Raw genomic sequence first — 18,745 nt, 5'->3', positions numbered from 1 at the left:
TTTACAGGTCTATGTTTACAGGTCTATGTTTACAGGTCTATATTTACAGGTCTATGTTTACAGGTCTATATTTACAGGTCTATATTTACAGGTCTATGTTTACAGGTCTATGTTTACAGGTCTATATTTACAGGTCTATATTTACAGGTCTATGTTTACAGGTCTATATTTACAGGTCTATGTTTACAGGTCTATGTTTACAGGTCTATGTTTACAGGTATATATTTACAGGTCTATATTTACAGGTCTATGTTTACAGGTCTATATTTACAGGTCTATGTTTACAGGTCTATGTTTACAGGTCTATATTTACAGGTCTATATTTACAGGTCTATGATTACAGGTCTATGTTTACAGGTCTATCTTTACAGGTCTATGTTTACAGGTCTATGTTTACAGGTCTATCTTTACAGGTCTATGTTTACAGGTCTATGTTTACAGGTCTATATTTACAGGTCTATGTTTACAGGTCTATATTTACAGGTCTATGTTTACAGGTCTATGTTTACAGGTCTATGTTTACAGGTCTATATTTCCTAAATGCATTAAGATATCCTTATTAAGAAACGCCTGCAGAAATATATCCTAATGCTGTTTGTTTGTGCATGTAGAGAAAACAATTGACTTCATGTCTTCCAAATTGTAACAATATCAGAGCTCATGTGGCCCATCCCCCACTCCAGACAGGAATTCTGCACTTTTTGAGTTAAAGGAGTGTCACAACAACTATAAATATTACCACTTTTGCAGTAAAATATTTTAAATACAACCATCTATTTCATAAATGAAAGACATTATAGATGTGAAAAAAACATGGTCGTGTTTTGTTATACCTCGGGTAGGGGTACCTCAAAATGTTGGGGGCATTACTACTAGCCTAAAGATATACAAGGACCTTGAGCATTCCCTCCAGTGGAAAACAGTTTTTTGGAGAGGGGTTTATATATTTATTTTATTTTAGTATTATTAGCTAATCACATCTTTTTAGTATCTAAGGCTATAAACACGACCAATGCAAAGTGTCCATTCTATCTAAATAGTCTTCCAGGATAGACTCAGGTACCACTAACATGGTAAAAACGTTGTTTTTTCTTAACGTTCTCTGTCTCAGAAGAAAAAGTCAATTGCTCAGCTGTATCGCATTAATTTTATTTTACATTTAACACATTTGTTGACATCCAAATCAATAACATAGGTAGGGTTGTGTTCTCTAAAAACACTGGTCTGAAAATGAGCTGGCTACACAATGACATTCAGTCACTAGTTTGCACATTGATTTATTGATTGGTTGTTTAATTGATTGATCGGTGATTCAGCGTGTTTGATTATGGAGTAAATCCAGAGTAAAAAGGGCATCCAGTCGGAGTTCTTCTGTTAAAGGAAAGAAAAACACAAATGAAAAGAGTCAGCCATGCGTACATCATATCACTTAATATGGGTTCATATGTAGATCAGCAGCAGAGTAGACAGGACTCACCGATGGAGGCAGGCAGGAAGTGTCAGCAGCCGAGCCAGAGCATCATTACCCTGTAGGGGCTGAGGTAGGATACAGTCAGAGGGTGTGTCTCTACAGTCTACAGTGTCTTCCTCCTCTCCTCTCCTCTCCTCTCCTCTCCTCTCCTCTCCTCTCCTCTCCCTCTCCTCTCCTCTCCCTCTCCTCTCCCTCTCCTCTCCTCTCCTCTCCCTCTCCTCTCCTCTCTCCTCTCCCTCTCCTCTCCTCTCCTCTCCTCTCCTCTCTTCACTCCTCTGGTTCACCCTCTTGTCCTCCTCTCGTTCATCCTTCCCTCCATCATGTTAACAGTACAATAGCTTCCTCTCCTCTATCATCTCAATAGTCTACAGTATCTCTTCTCCTTCCACTTCTTGTTTCCACTCCTCATCTCATCTCCTTCCACTCCTCATCTCCCCTCCTCTCATTCCTCTCCTCTTGTCCTTCCACTCCTCATCTCCTCATTTCATCACCTCACCTCATCTGCTTCCTCTCCTCACCTCCTCTCCTTCCTCTCCTCTTGTCCTTCCACTCCTCATCTCCTCTCCTCGTCTCCTCTCATTCCTCTCCTCTCCTCCTTCATCTCCTCATCTCCTCTCATTCCTCTTGTCATGTCCTCTCCTCATCTCCTTCCTTATCTCCTCGTCTCGTCTTCTTCTGCACTTAGCTGATAGCTGTTCTGTACTCACAGCCTCCCAGACAGGTGTAGGAAACCTCCAGGTATTTGTAGGTTCCGTAGCAGGGGTCCCCGAAGACCGCGTCATTCCCCACAGTGCACTGACTCTTTCCCTCACACCTGCAGAGTTACACATTTATAATACAGTTATAACACACATGCACACACAGGGGGGGATATTTGTATAAAATCTTTGAACACCAGAGACATCCCCAAACTAGAGAGGAGAGATGGGGAAACGGATAGAGAGGGAGAGTGTACCATTGTTTGACCACATCCAGGGTTTTGGGTTGCAGACAGTTCTGGTTGCTGAGCTCGTGGCGTCCAGCAGAACAGGTAGAGCCATCTCTACGGCCGTAGTTAGCGTGAAACACCTGTATCACACCCTTACCTACACACACACAAACATTTAATTGCAGCCTTACCTACACACACACAAACATTTAATTGCAGCCTTACCTACACACACACAAACATTTAATTGCACCCTTACCTACACAGGGGAAGGGGTATTATGGTGTTTGCAGGTGTAATCATGTGCTCACCACAGTCCAGGGAGCTGGTAGAGTGCTCACAGGTGATACTGGTCTCTGAAAACACAACACACACACACACACACACACACAACACTGCTGCTGAGATAATGGATGAGGACAAGGAGGAGGAGCAAGAAAGAGAGGTGGAGGAAAAATCAAAGAGAGGTGGGAGGAGAAATCAAAGAGGAGAAATCAAAGAGAAGTGGGAGGAGTAATCAAAGAGAGGTGGGAGGAGCTATCAAAGAGCGGTGGGAGGAGTAATCAAAGAGAGGTGGGAGGAGTAATTAAAGAGAGGTGGGAGGGAGTAATCAAAGAGAGGTGGGAGGAGCAATCAAATAAGAGGTGGGTGGAGTAATCAAAGAGAGATAGGAGGAGTAATCAAATAAGAGGTGGGTGGTGTAATCAAAGAGAGATGGGAGGAGTAATCAAAGAGAGGTGGGAGGAGTAATCGAAGAGAGATGTGAGGAGTAATCAAAGAGAGGTGGGAGGAGTAATCAAATAAATGTGGGAGGAGCAATCAAAGAGAGGTGGGAGGAGCAATCAAAGAGCGGTGGGAGGAGTAATCAAAGAGAGGTGGGAGGAGCAATCAAAGAGAGGTGGGAGGAGCAATCAAAGAGAGGTGGGAGGAGTAATTAAAGAGAGGTGGGAGGGAGTAATCAAAGAGAGGTGGGAGGAGTAATCAAAGAGAGGTGGGAGGAGCAATCAAAGAGAGGTGGGAGGAGCAATCAAAGAGAGGTGGGAGGAGCAATCAAAGAGAGTTGGGAGGAGCAATCAAAGAGAGGTGGGAGGAGTAATTAAAGAGAGGTGGGAGGGAGTAATCAAAGAGAGGTGGGAGGAGTAATCAAAGAGAGGTGGGAGTAGCAATCAAAGATAGGTGAGAGGGAAGGACAGATTGTGACTAGACCGTTTGGGGCTCCATTCATGAAAAAGTGTTGACTACTTTGTATCATGCACAAGCACATTTCACTTGACTAGTTGTTCACTTGACACCACGTACAGGTTGTTGTCCACTGTTCAAGCACAACATTGATGTCCGAAGTGGAATGGCAGTGGACAACAACCTGTCCATGGTATCAAGTGAACGAAAAGCCCATTGGACAGAAGAGGGAGAGCGTCAGAGGGAGAATACTGACTAGCAGGCAGGCAGGCGTAGGTGACATCCAGGTACTTGTAGGTTCCGTAACAAGGGTCAGAGATCTGAGTCTCTCTCATGTTCACCTCACACACCTGCTTCCCGTCACACCTGGAAACAACCACAGAGCAACACCAGTAGAAGCATAACAAAACCACTACACAACTCCAACATACCCTATAAAAACGGCTATCTGGTTCTCGTCTGAGTGGTTGTCCTTGTCCAAGCTCTCACAGTCTCTCTGCAAAATTAGCTGTTTGTTCACATTTCTCCAAACGTCAAGTTTTGAAGTTGCTTTAAACGGAAGCCTACTTGATGGTAAAAACGCTCACCGTTGCCCCTAGTGACGACATGGGTTAAGTTAAGGATTTAGGCATATCAGGGTTTAGGCACACAGAAACAACTCTACGGTTTAGTTAAGGCATTCATTCCGACTAGATTAAGTTGAACAGGGATACAGAAACAATTCTAGGATTAATTTAAGGCATTCATTCCGATTGGTTAAATTAAGGACTAAGGTTTGAGATAGGGTTAACTTCAGGCATTCATTCTGATTGGTTAAATTAAGGTTAAAACCGAAAAATGACTACACTGTTAAGTTTTGCGATTTATTAAGACTTGACAACAGCAGTCTGTTATATAGACCTGGGATCTAGCTCCTGGTACTTGTGTTGTTTGGACCCTAGTGGACAGTTTTGACGGAGTCTCCCGACCTCCTGAGGACATTCAAAAATGTCACATTTCTACTTGAATCTGGAGTGATCTCCCTGGATTTGATTTGAATCTGGAGTGATCTCCCTGGATTTTACTTGGATCTGGAGCGATTTGACTTGGATCTGGAGCGATCTGACTTGGATCTGGAGCGATTTGACTTGGATCTGGAGTGATTTGACTTGGATCTGGAGTGATTTGACTTGGATCTGGAGTGATCTGACTTGGATCTGGAGCGATTTGACTTGGATCTGGAGTGATTTGACTTGGATCTGGAGTGATTTGACTTGGATCTGGAGTGATTTGACTTGGATCTGGAGCGATTTGACTTGGATCTGGAGCGATTTGACTTGGATCTGGAGCGATTTGACTTTGATCTGCGCACTATAGTGTGTGTGTACCTCTGTGACCACAGTGCCAGAGTTCCTTCCTGGGAACACTTTGTGTTAGTCAGCTGACTCTGAGGTCGTCCCTGACTGCAGGTCTGGCTGTCTGTGCGTCCATACAGTGCTTCCTGAAGAAAGATCACCCCATCTCCTATGAGAGAGAGCGAGAGAGGAGGAGAGGAGGAGAAGGAGGAGGAGGAGGAGGAGGAGGAGGAGGAGGAGGAGGAGGATGAGAGACTCAAGCGTTAACTCAACTAAGTAATTGATTGACACAGAGAGTGTTGTTTCTTACCACATTCCAAATGCACCACACCGTCACCCTCACAGGTAGTCACCTTCTCTGTAGAGGACAAAAATCTGATTGATACAAACACATCACACATACATCAAATAGAGAAAAAGACTCAGCATATTTCTGTGTGTGTGTGTAGGCTACTCACTGCTCTCAAGGCAGCCATAGGTAACGTCCAGGTACATATGAGTCAGGTGTGCGGAGTTACAGAGGTCACACACACTGCCGGAGGTCGCCACCTCACACTTCCCTTTTCCATCACACCTGGATGAGCAGTAATAATGTCACAAACCTAAAACAGCTTGGACACTGTCCTTACTTAGTTTTTAAAAAACATTATGTTTTTTTCTCTCAATTTCCCCTGTCTCTTTGCTATCAGTTTTAGGACCACTTTCTTTTTCAGTGCAGCTCAGTTTTGCTGTGAAGCTGTTCTTGATAAGATTCCCGTCTGGCTGAACTAACATAGGGAGTGGTTACATACAGTGCATTCGGAAAGTATTCAGATCCCTTGACTTTTTCCACATTTTGTTACTTTACAGCATTATACTAAAACTAGGGCTGTCAAAAATAGCGCGTTAACGACGTTAATTAGTTGTTTGCTGTTAATTACGTCAATTTTTTTAACGCATTTCACGCATGCGCAGTGTGACAAATTATTCAGGTCAGGAAAGTGGTTGGGAGCTAGAGGCGAGATGGAGCAAGGTGAGCAAAGTGGGCCTTTTGACGGATTCAAATATAAAAAGAATGATGATGGTACAGTTAACAAGTACAAGGTTATTTGCAAGATTTGTAAGAAGGAGTTTCAATTTCACCGGAGCTGTTCAAGCTTGAAGTACCATGTCAACGCCAAACATGCGTTTGCTGGGCCGTCAGATTCAGCAAGTGGTTTGCGCCAGACCACGCTGAATGTTTGCAGGCAATTAACAAAATCAACCTCAGATAATTTGACCAACACAATAGCAAAATGGATTGCAAAGGATTGTAGACCCATTAGCATTGTAGAAGACTCAGGTTTCCTTGATGTTTTTGCAAGTGGCGTCTCAAGACTCATTCTATAAGCCACCGTCAAGAGCCACAGCCAAAGACAAATATTATGGTGTGTAGTATGTTTCAGCTTGATTTAAAACACCATTATTTGGCTGTGTTAATAAACAGACATAATATGAAAATTATGTATCTGTGTCCTGTTATTTATCTTTTGGTATGCATTTCAGAAAAAAAATGGTTAGGATTCAGGTGTAATTGCAAATAGTGATTAATCATGATTAATCCACTGAAAATTCTGATTAATTTGATTAAAAATTTTAATCATTTGACAGCCCTAACTAAAACGAATAAATAGTTTTTTTCCCCCTCATCAATCAACATACAATACCACATAATGACAAAGCCAAAACAGGTTTTTAGTCATTTTTGAACAAAAAAAAAAAAAAAAAAAAAAGGAAATATCACATTTACATAAGTATTCAGACCCTTTACTCAGTACTTTGTTGAAGCACCTTGTCAATGGCTGAGGTGAATGTGGTGTGGGAGTCAGGCGCAGGACACGAGCTTAGTCCAACAAAGTTTACTAGTGCAACACAAGGCACAATACAAGTCAACGGCCTCAACATAAACCAGAGGCGAGCGATTACGCAAACTCTGCGTAAACTACAAAACAACAAACAGAGAAAACACGCAGCACTAACGGACAGGCGAATAACAACACACAAACTAACCAACACAAAACAGGCAACTTATAGGACACATAATCAGACACGAACGGACACAGGTGCGATAGACAGACAAAAGCAATCAAACACTGAAACATCTAATGGTGGCAGCTAGTACTCCGGGGACGGCGAACGCCGAAGCCTGCCCGAGCAAGGAGGAGGAGCAGCCTCGGCAGAAATCCGTGACAGTACCCCCCTTGACGCGCGGCTCCAGCCGTGCGCCCGACCCGGCCTCGGGGACGACCAGGAGGACGCGAGCCGGGTGCGTGGGATGACCACGGTGGAACTCAGTCAGGAGAGATGGATCTAGGATATCCCTCCTAGGCACCCAGCACCGTTCTTCCGGACTGCACTCCTCCCACTCCACAAGATACTGGGAGACCCCCCATCCGACGTCTCGAGTCCAAGATGGTCCTGACCGTGTACGCCGGAGCTCCCCTCGATGTCCAGAGGGGGCGGAGGGGTCTCTCCTATCTCACCTTCTTGGAGTGGACCAGCTACCACCGGCCTGAGAAGAGACACATGGAATGAGGGGTTAATATTCTTATAATCAATAGGCAGTTGTAACCTGTAACACACCTCGTTCAATCTCCTCAGGACTTTAAAGGGCCCCACAAACCGCCGACCCAGCTTCCGGCAGGGCAGTCGGAGGGGCAGGTTTCGAGTCGAGAGCCAGACTCGATCTCCCGGTGCGTACACCGGACCCTCACTGCGGTGGCGATCGGCGCTCGCCTTCTGTCGACGGATGGCCCGCTGCAGATGGACATGAGCAGCGTTCCACGTCTCCTCCGAGCGCCGAATCCATTCGTCCACCGCAGGGGCCTCGATCTGGCTCTCGTGCCATGGTGCCAGGACCGGCTGATACCCCAACACACACTGGAAAGGGGTTAGATTAGTGGAGGAGTGGCGGAGAGAGTTCTGTGCCATCTCTGCCCAGGGGATATACCTAGACCACTCCTCCGGCCGGCCCTGGCAATAGGACCTCAGAAACCTACCCACATCCTGGTTGACTCGTTCTACCTGCCAATTGCTCTCTGGGTGGTAACCCGAGGTAAGGCTCACCGAGACCCCCAAGCGTTCCATGAACGCCCCCCAGACTCTGGAGGTGAACTGGGGACCTCGGTCAGACACTATATCCTCGGGCACACCATAGTGCCGGAAAACGTGGGTAAATAGGGCCTCAGCGGTCTGTAGGGCAGTAGGGAGACCCGGCATTGGGAGGAGACGACAGGCCTTAGAAAACCGATCCACAACGACCAAAATAGTGGTATTCCCCTGGGAGGGGGAAGGTCAGTCACAAAATCCACCGAGAGGTGGGACCATGGTCGTTGTGGAACGGGCAGGGGATGTAACTTTCCCTGGGCAAATGTCTAGGCGCCTTACACTGGGCGCACACCGAGCAGGAGGAGACATAAACCCTCACATCCCTAGCTAACGTTGGCCACCAGTATTTCACGCTAAGGCAGTGCACTGTCCGGCCAATACCTGGATGTCCAGAGGAGGGTGATGTATGAGCCCAATAAATAAGGCGGTCACGAACCTCGAGCGGCACGTACGTCCGCCCCACCGGACACTCTGGGGGAGTAGGGTCGGTACGCAGTGCCCGCTCGATCTCCGCATCGACCTCCCACACCACCAGAGCCACCAGACAAGACTCCGGCAGTATGGGAGTAGGCTCAATGGACATCTCCTCTGTGTCATACCGCCGGGACAGGGCGTCTGCCTTACCGTTCTGGGACCCTGGGATGTATGTGATCTTAAAAACAAACCGGGTCAGGAACATGTTCCACCTAGCCTGACGAGGGTTCAATCTCCTAGCTGCCCGGATGTACTCCAGGTTACGGTGGTCAGTCAGAATGAGGAAAGGGTGTTGAGCCCCCTCAAGCCAATGCCTCCACACCTTTAGGGCCTGGACTACAGCTAACAGCTCCCTGTCCCCTACGTCATAATTGCGCTCCGCCGGGCTGAGCTTCTTAGAATAGAACGCACAGGGGCGGAGTTTAGGTGGCGTGCCGGACCGTTGCGACAGGACTGCCCCAATACCGGCCTCGGACGCGTCTACCTCAACTTGGAATGGTAAAGCGGGGTCAGGATGCGCCAGCACCGGAGCCGAAGTGAACAGGTTCTTAAGTTTACCAAATGCCCTGTCCGCCTCAGCTGACCACTGCAAACGCACCGGACCCCCCTTTAGCAGGGACGTAATGGGAGCTGCCACCTGTCCAAAGCCCCGGATAAACCTCCGGTAGTAATTAGCAAAACCCAAAAACTGCTGCACCTCTTTTACAGTGGTTGGAGTTTGCCAATTACGCACGGCCGACACACGGTCAACCTCTATCTTCACACCAGACGCGGACAACCGATGACCCAAAAAGGAGACGGACTCCTGGAAGAACAAGCATTTCTCTGCCTTAACATACAAGTCATGCTCCAACAGCCTCCTCAACACTCGGTGCACCAGGGCTACATGCTCGGCTCGTGTAGAAGAGTACACTAGGATGTCGTCGATGTATACTACCACACCCTGCCCATGCATGTCCCGGAAAATCTCAGTCAACAAAGGATTGGAAGACTGAAGAAGCATTCATTAACCCGATATGGCATGACGAGATACTCGTAATGACCCGAGGTGGTGCTAAATGCTGTTTCCATTCATCCCCCTCCTAATGCGCACCAGATTGTACGCGCTCCTGAGATCCAACTTTGTGAAGAACCGCGCTCCGCGTAATGACTCCGTCATAGTCGCAATCAGAGGAAGAGGGTAACTGTACTTAACCGTGATCTGATTGAGACTACGGTAATCAATACACGGGCGCAAACCCCCGTCCTTCTTCTTCACAAAGAAGAAACTCGAGGAAACCGGGGAAGTGGAGGACCGTATGTATCCCTGTGGCAAGGACTCGGCTATGTAAGTCTCCATAGCCGCTGTCTCCTCTTGAGACAGGGGATACACACGACTCCGCGGAAGTGCCGCTCCCGTTTGGAGATCTATTGCACAATCCCCCTGTCTATGAGGTGGTAGCCGTGTTGCCCTAGTTTTGCTGAACACAAGTGCTAAATCCTCATATTCAGGGGGGAATGCGCATTGCGGGCACTTGGTTCGGACTCTCCACCGAGGTCGCCCCTAAGGAAACACCTAGACATCTCCTACACACTGGGCAGACCACTCCATAAGAGCCCTCTGTTGCCACGCAATGGTAGGATCATGGGCGCTTAACCAGGGAAGCCCCAGCACCACGGGATACGCAGGAGAGTCGATCAGATAAAACTGAATGATCTCCTCATGACCCCCCTGCGTCTCATCTTAAGTGGTGCTGTGACTCTCTGATCAACCCCGACCCCAGCGGCCGGCTGTCTAGGCATGAACAGGAAAGGGGGCTTCTACCGGCCGAAGGGGAATTCCTAACCTATAACAAAATTCACGATCAACAAAATTCCCAGCTGCGCCTGAATCTACTAGCGCCTTATGCTGGAAATGAGGTGCCACCTGTGGAAATCTCACAGGTATACACAGGTGACCAACAGAGAGCTCTGGGTAAGTGGGGCGCCTACTCACCTGAAATGACTCCACAGTGCGTGACCTGTTGTCCCCTCTCCCAGGAGACCCTCCCCAGCACCTAGCCGCAGTGTGTCCTCCACGGCCACAGTTGGTGCAGGGGACGGCCCCCTTTGGGTTCTCTCCTCCTCTCCCTAGTGCCAGCACCCCGAGCTCCATGGGAATTGGCTCGGAGGTGCTGGAGGGTGGAAATGGACGACCCCCACTCAGGACGTCCCGGGGGTAGCCAGCAGGGTGTCGAGACGGATGGAAATGTCCACCAACTGGTCGAAGGATAGGTTGGTGTCCCTGCAGGCCAGCTCACGACGAACGTCCTCTCATAGACTACACCGGTAATGGTCGATGAGGGCCCTCTCATTCCACCCCGCATCCGCCGCTAGAGTCCGGAACTCCAGGGCGAACTCCGGTGCACTCCTCTTCCACTGTCGGAGGTGGAACAGACGCTCCCCCGCCGCCTTCCCCTCAGGTGGATGATCGAACACAGCCCTGAAGCGGCGGGAGAACTCCGCGTAGGTGATGGTGGCGGCGTCTCTTCCCTTCCATTCGGCATTGGCCCACTCCAACGCCTTGCCGGATAGACAGGAGATGAGGGCGGAGACGCTCTCGTATCCCGAGGGCGCCGGGTGTATGGTGGCCAGGTAGAGTTCCACCTGCAGGAGGAACCCCTGACACCCGGCTGCAGAACCATCATATGCCCTCGGGAGCGAGAGCCGAATGCCACTGGGTTCCGGTGCTGGGAGAGGAGACCTGGCCGATGGTGATGGTAAGGTGTGCGAAGGCGTGGGCACCTCTCCCGTAACCAACCGGCGCAGAGTGTTGGACACCTCGTTCATGGCGGTCCCAAGTTGCCGGATCATGGTGTCTTGGTTGCTGATCCGATCCTCCAGCGACTTGGGTGCCGCCGCTGCTCCTGCTGACTCCATATGTGGTGTGTTGTTCTGTCAATGGCTGAGGTGAATGTGGTGTGGGAGTCAGGCGCAGGACACCGAAGCTTAGTCCAACAAAGTTTACTAGTGCAACACAAGGCACAATACAAGTCAACGGCCTCAACATAAACCAGAGGCGAGCGATTACGCAAACTCTGCGTAAACTACAAAACAACAAACAGAGAAAACACGCAGCACTAACGGACAGGCGAATAACAACACACAAACTAACCAACACAAAACAGGCAACTTATAGGACACATAATCAGACACAAACGGACACAGGTGCAATAGACAGACAAAAGCAATCAAACACTGAAACATCTAACGGTGGCAGCTAGTATTCCGGGGACGGCGAACGCCGAAGCCTGCCCGAGCAAGGAGGAGGAGCAGCCTCGGCAGAATCCGTGACACACCTTTGGCAGCGATTACAGCCTCGAGTCTTCTTGGGTATGACGCTACAAGCTTGGCACACCTGTATTCTGGGAGTTTCTCCCATTCTTCTCTGCAGGTCCTCTCAAGCTCTGTCAGGTTGGATGGGGCTCTGGCTGGGCCACTCAAGGACATTCAGAGACTTGTCCCGAAGCCACTCCTGCATTGTCTTGGCTATGTACTTAGGGTTGTTGTCCTGTTGGAAGGTGAACCTTTGCTCCAGTCTGAGGTCCTGAGCGCTCTAGAGCAGATTTTTATCAAGGATCTCTCTGTACTTTGCTTTGCTCATCTTTCCCTCGATCCTGGCTAGCCTCTCAGTGCCTGCCGCTGAAAAACATCCCCACAGCATGATGCTGCCACCACCTTGCTTCACCGTAGGGATGGTGCCAGGTTTCCTCCAGCCGTGACGCTTGGCATTCAGGCCAAAGAGTTCTATCTTGGGTTCATCAGACCAGAGAATCTTGTTTCTCATGGTCTGAGAATCCTTTCGGTGCCTTTTGGCAAACTCCAAGCGGGCTGTCATGTGCCTTTTACTGAGGAGTGGCTTCCATCTGGCCACTCTACCATAAAGGCCTGATTGGGGGAGTGCTGCAGAGATGGTTGACCTTCTGGAAGGTTCTCCTATCTCCACATAGGAACTCTGGAGCTCTGTCAGAGTGACCATCGGCCTTTCTCCCCCGATTGATCAGTTTGGCCGGGCGGCCAGCTCTAGGAAGAGTCTAGGTGGTTCCAAACTTCTTCCATTTTAGAATGATGGAGGCCACTGTGTTCTTGGGGACCTTCAATGCTGCAGACATTGTTTTGGTACCCTTCCCCAGATCTGTGCCTCGACACAAAGGGTGTCTCAGAGCTCTATGGACAATTCCTTCGACCTCATTGCTTGGTTTTGCTCTGACATGCACTGTCAACTGTGGTACCTTATATACACTACCAGTCAAAAGTTTTAGAACACCTACTCATTCCAGGTTTTTCTATATTTTTACTATTTTCTACATTGTAGAATAATAGTGAAGACATCAAAACTATGAAATAACACATATGGAATCATGTAGTAACCAAAAAATTGTTAAACAAATCAAAATATGTTTTATATTTGAGATTCTTCAAAAAGCCACCCTTTCAATTGATGACAGCTTTGCACAATCGTGTTGGTGGTCATAGGGCTTCTGTTGGTGGTGTTGCTGGTGTTGGTGGTGTTGGTGGTCATAGGGCTGGTGTTGGTGGTGTTGGTGGTCATAGGGCTGGTGTTGGTGGTGTTGGTGGTCATAGGGCTGGTGTTGGTGGTGTTGGTGGTGTTGGGGGTCATAGGGCTGGTGTTGGTGGTGTTGCTGGTGTTGGTGGTGTTGGTGGTGTTGGTGGTGTTTGTGGTGTTGCTGGTGTTGGTGGTGTTGGTGGTCATAGGGCTGGTGTTGGTGGTGTTGGTGGTGTTGGTGGTGTTGGTGGTGTTGGTGGTCATAGGGCTGGTGTTGCTGGTGTTGGTGGTGTTGGTGGTGTTGGTGGTGTTGGTGGTGTTGGTGGTGTTGGTGGTGTTGGTTGTCATAGGGCTGGTGTTGGTGGTGTTGGTGGTGTTGGTGGTGTTGGTGGTGTTGGTGGTGTTGGTGGTGTTGGTGGTGTTGGTGGTCATAGGGCTGGTGTTGGTGGTGTTGGTGGTGTTGGTGGTGTTGGTGGTGTTGGTGGTCATAGGGCTGGTGTTGGTGGTGTTGCTGGTGTTGCTGGTGTATGTTTGCAAGGTCAGAATGGAAGGGCAAGTCTGTTGTGGCAATGAATGGAAATGCAAAGTGTTCCTGAAGTGTCTCTTAATATGCTTAAAATAAAGATGATGAATGAAATAATCTAAAGAAAAACTTGATATTATTTATTAGCCTAGTGGTTGTAAGTGTTTAGGCACATCATGTGAATTAGGCTTATGTGAAATCATTGTTAAAAGCACAATATATACTGTTGCATGTAGGTCTAGATTATTTATGGATTGATCATACAGAAATATCAAAATATTATTTTAACAACTCCAAAGCAATTGCCTGTCTATATGAAGACACCTGCTGGTAACTCTGAACTGGTCAGGTCAGCTCATGAGGTCTCCTAAATATCTGTCGACTACGTAGGACTCATATCACTAAAGAGGTTTAATGCCTAGCTTGTTTTTTTACCCATCAGAGGAGGAGTAAAATATTTATATTCTCAGCACTTACCACCAACTTTCTACTCTGAGACGCTTTGTGGATACGGGCCTTGATTACTGTAAAACTGCTGGAAACATGCCAACAGGACACTGAAGTTGGGAAATAAACTATGTTGTAAGCAGAACATTGCAAATATTATACATTCAGCGAGCTTGCTATTGACTGAAGTTGTGTGCTTTCTGTGTGCGTGTGTGTGTGTGTGTGTGTGTGTGTGTGTGTGTGTGTGCGCGCGTTTGTGTGTGTGTGTGTACAGACCTCTTAGACACACCGTTGAAGGCCTCTGTATCGGAGCAGGCTTTAGGGGTCTCTTTTGATGCCAACCCCTCAGTGGTGCAGAATTTGACCTCATATACCCTGATCACACCGTAATCTAGACACACACACATACACACAAAACGTGGGTTTAACACTTGCTAAACCATATGAGGCCAGTTTCCTCGACTAAAATTAAGAGAATCTCCATTGAAAGTGCTTTTTATTCCAGGAAACTGCCCTGTAAAAAAAACTCAGTGCACAGGTGAAGATATACTAGGAGTGTCACGATCGTCTAGAACAGGAGACCAAGGCGCAGCGTTGCGAGTGAACATATTATATTTATTAAATGCTCACAAACACAAAAGCAATAAACAACGAAAGCGTGACGTCCAGTGTACAACACGAACACACACGAACAAAATCCCACAACCCGAAAGGAAAACAGATAGATTAAATATGGCTCCCAATCAGAGACAAACAGCCGACAGCTGACACTCGTTTGCCTCTGATTGGGAGTCACACCGGCAAACATAGAAAATAAACCACCTAGAACACCCACCAGAGAAACCGAAAACATAGAATGAACACACCCTGGTTCAACATAATGAGTCCCCCGAACCAGGGTGTGACAGTACCCCCTAAAGGCGCGGACTGTGACCGCGCCTAAATACGAGCAAAACAGGGGAGGGCTGGGTGGGCATTCTTCCTCGGCGGCTCCGGCTCGGGCCTGATCCCCACTCCCTCTCCAACCCCCCAAAGTACCCCCGGTCCCGTCTAGCCCCGCTGGCCGGAGCCGGACTGACGACACGCGCCCCTGGCTTGGTGCGTGGAGCAGAATGGACCGGAATGGGCTGGCGACGCACACCACCGACTTGGTGCGGAGAGCAGGAACGAGGCCGGACAGGGCTGACGAGACGCACCACAGACTTGGTGCGGGAAGCTTGGATGGGCGGACTGGGCTGGCGACGCGCACCACAGACTCCGTGCGGAGAGCAGGAACGGACCGTGCCGGACTGACGACGCACCCCACTGGCTTGGTGTGGACAGCAGGAACGGGCCGATCCGGGGCGGCAAACGCACCACAGACTTGGTGCGGGGAGCTTGGATGGGCCGGACTGGCCTGGCGACGCGCACCACAGACTCGGTGCGGAGAGCAGGAACGGGCCGTGCCGGACTGACGACGCACACCACTGGCTTGGTGTGGACAGCAGGAACGGGCCGATCCGGGCGGCCGAAACGCACCACAGACTTGGTGCGGGGAGCAGGAATGGGCCGGACCGGGCTGGCGACGCGCACCACAGGCTTTGTGCGGAGAGCAGGAACGGGCCGGACCGGGCTGGCGACGCGCACCACCGGCACGATGCGAGGAACAGGACCAGGCCGGCCCGTACTGGAGACACACACCACTGGCCCCACGCAGAGATCAGGAACGGGCCGGACCGGACTGGACACACACCCCAGTACCTCTCGCCGTGCCTCCACACTATCCCTCTCCTCTGTGACCAGTGGCCCCCTCAACCTGGCGGCCTCCTCTTCACACCCGCTGGACCGCTCCATCGCGGCCTCCTGCTGCCCCGTCGTCCACGTCGTGAGCCCCCCCCTAAAAATTTTCTGGGGTTCTCTCCTCCCCGTGGACCAGGCCTCCCTAGCTCTCGTCAGACTCTCGATCCATTGCTTCATTGACCAGCCTCTCTCCTCTTCATTTAGCGTGGCCCAGCCGAAACTCCTACTCCCCTGATCCCAGGTCCTTCCTTTCTCCTCCTCACGCTGCTTGGTCTGGTACTGGTGGGATTTTCTGTCACGATCGTCTAGAACAGGAGACCAAGGCGCAGCGTTGCGAGTGAACATATTATATTTATTAAATGCTCACAAACACAAAAGCAATAAACAACGAAAGCGTGACGTCCAGTGTACAACACGAACACACACGAACAAAATCCCACAACCCGAAAGGAAAACAGATAGATTAAATATGGCTCCCAATCAGAGACAAACAGCCGACAGCTGACACTCGTTTGCCTCTGATTGGGAGTCACACCGGCAAACATAGAAAATAAACCACCTAGAACACCCACCAGAGAAACCGAAAACATAGAATGAACACACCCTGGTTCAACATAATGAGTCCCCGAACCAGGGTGTGACAAGGAGCTGAAGGTTCTGATGGAACACAGGAGTTACTTTACCAACACTGGAGTTACTTTACCACACTGGAGGCTGGGATCACCACACGTCAGGAAACTGCGTTGACTCTCTGACGTTCCATAACCTGGAAAAGGAAAAAATCATAATATTTTACCTTTTATTCTCTGTCACCTTGATGAGTCTTTTCTGCCTCGAGCTAAACATGCCATCAGTAACCAGATGATTAGACTCACCCAGACAGAGGCTGGCCTGCAGCACTGGAAGAACAGACAAGAGAATATCATCTTTGTAAATGTGTCCTTTTGCTGGTAAAAACGACATACACACATAGGAGGAGCCCCCTGGAGCAGCGCCCCCTGGAGCAGGTTAGGGGTTGAGAGGAGAAGTGAGGAAAAGGATGAAAAAACAAAGAGAAATGAGAAAACAGACGAGGAGAGGAAAGACTTACCGGTGATTAAAATGGATTGTCCAAGGAGCATTCTGTCTACTTTATCAGGGATCTCAATAGGTGAGACAGCTTCTGAGTGTCTGACTGTATTGACTGGCGTTGCCCACGTAGTGAGATATTTATAAGAGTTGAACTGGAACATATTTCCTCTTTCCTCTGTTGACCAATCCCCCACACACACACATACACACACGTAACTTCAGTCAATATAGCGTGAGGACGAAATCCTGGATCTAATCCTGGAAGCTTATCGGTTGAAAGAATATTCCAGACGTTATCTATTTCACAACTACCCACGGCTATGACAGCCTATTTACTGTTCTATCTGAGAAATCACTGTGCATCCACTGTCCCATTAGCCCAGCCAGGCGATTCATAAATATAATCTCCACTGTAAAAAAAAAAAAACATTATAGACATTATTTCCACTCGCTTTTAGACGAAACTATGACGACATGAAGTGGTGAAAAGTCTTATTTTGTGACTGTATAGGATGGACAGAGAGAGAGAGAGAGAGAGAGAGAGAGAGAGAGAGAGAGAGAGAGAGAGAGAGAGAGAGAGAGAGAGAGAGAGAGAGAGAGAGAGAGAGAGAGAGAGAAAGAGAGACCAAGGACTGATCACCCCAATCCACAAAAGTGGAGACAAATTTGACCCTAATAACTACCGTGGGATATACATCAACAGCAACCTTGGGAAAATCCTCCGCATTGTCATTAACAGCAGACATGTACATTTCCTCAGTGAAAACAATGTACTGAGCAAATGTCAAATTGTCTTTTTACCAAATTACCGTATGACAGACCACGTATTCACCCTGCACACCCTAATTGACAAACAAACAAACAAAACAAAGGCAAAGTCTTCTCATGCTTTGTTGATTTAAAAAAAGCTTTTGACTCAATTTGGCATGAGGGTCTGCTATACAAATTGATGGAAAGTGGTTTTGGGGGAAAATCATACGACATTATAAAATCCATGTATACAAACAACAAGTGTGCTGTTAAAATTGGCAAAAGACACACACATTTCTTTCCACAGGGCCGTGGGGTGAGACAGGGATGCAGCTTAAGCCCCACCCTCTTCAACATATATATCAACGAATTGGCGAGGGCACTAGAACAGTCTCTTTTTTTTTTCACATTTATTTAACCAGGTAAGCCAGTTGAGAACAAGTTCTCATTTACAACTGCGACCTGGCCAAGATACAGCAAAGCAGTGCGATAAAAACAACAACAACACAGAGTTACACATGGGATAAACAAAATGTACAGTCAATAACACAATAGAAACACTATATACAGTTTGTGCAAATGTAGTAAGTTATGGAGGTAAGGCAATAAATAGGCCATAGTGCAAAATAATTACAATTTAGTATTACCACTGGAGTGATAGATGTGCAGAAGATGATGTGAAAATAGAGATACTGGGGTGCAAATGATCAAAATAAATAACAATGTAAATAACAATATGGGGATGAGGTAGTTGGGTGAGCTAATTACAGATGGGCTGTGTACAGGTGCAGTGATCGGTAAGCTGCTCTGACAACTGATGCTTAAAGTTAGTGAGGAGATAATTGTCTCCAGCTTCAGAGATTTTTGCAGTTTGTTCCAGTCATTTGCAGCAGAGAACTGGAAGGAATGCCGGCCAAAGGAAGTGTTGGCTTTGGGGATGACCAGTGAGATATACCTGCTGGAATGCATACCACGGGTGGGTGCTGCTATGGTGACCAATGAGCTAAGATAAGGCAGGGATTTGCCTAGCAGTGATTTATAGATGACCTGGAGCCAGTGGGTTTGGCGACGAATATGTAGTGAGGGCCAGCCAACGAGAGCGTACAGGTCACAATGGTGGGTAGTATATGGGGCTTTG

The 18,745-nt window shown here is 48.3% G+C and overlaps 1 protein-coding gene across 2 annotated transcripts; it reads right to left on the bottom strand.

The window, feature by feature from the left end:
• Positions 1-1,128: 1,128 nt before the first annotated feature.
• On the bottom strand, positions 1,129-16,988 carry LOC121564478 (L-rhamnose-binding lectin CSL1). Of its 2 annotated transcripts, XM_041875771.2 has the most exons (13): positions 16,877-16,987; positions 16,662-16,685; positions 16,490-16,552; positions 14,284-14,398; positions 5,371-5,486; positions 5,223-5,270; positions 4,946-5,081; positions 3,835-3,944; positions 2,711-2,755; positions 2,427-2,556; positions 2,179-2,285; positions 1,478-1,536; positions 1,129-1,371 (listed from the first exon to the last, which is right to left on the bottom strand). In XM_041875771.2, the coding sequence occupies exons 1-12, from the start codon at positions 16,905-16,907 to the stop codon at positions 1,523-1,525; spliced, it is 939 nt and encodes a 312-aa protein (XP_041731705.2). In that variant the 5' UTR covers positions 16,908-16,987; the 3' UTR covers positions 1,129-1,371; positions 1,478-1,522. The 2 variants fall into 2 exon arrangements, with proteins under 2 accessions (XP_041731705.2, XP_041731704.2); XM_041875770.2 differs by lacking the exons at positions 1,129-1,371; positions 1,478-1,536 and having other exon boundaries at positions 2,074-2,285; positions 16,877-16,988.
• Positions 16,989-18,745: the final 1,757 nt, after the last annotated feature.

The sequence above is a fragment of the Coregonus clupeaformis genome, unplaced genomic scaffold (genome assembly GCF_020615455.1).
Source record: "Coregonus clupeaformis isolate EN_2021a unplaced genomic scaffold, ASM2061545v1 scaf3293, whole genome shotgun sequence".
In the NCBI taxonomy this organism is placed as follows: Eukaryota; Metazoa; Chordata; class Actinopteri; order Salmoniformes; family Salmonidae; genus Coregonus; species Coregonus clupeaformis.
The sequence above is the reverse complement of the archived record's forward strand: the minus strand, read 5'-3'. Positions and strand labels throughout refer to the sequence as shown.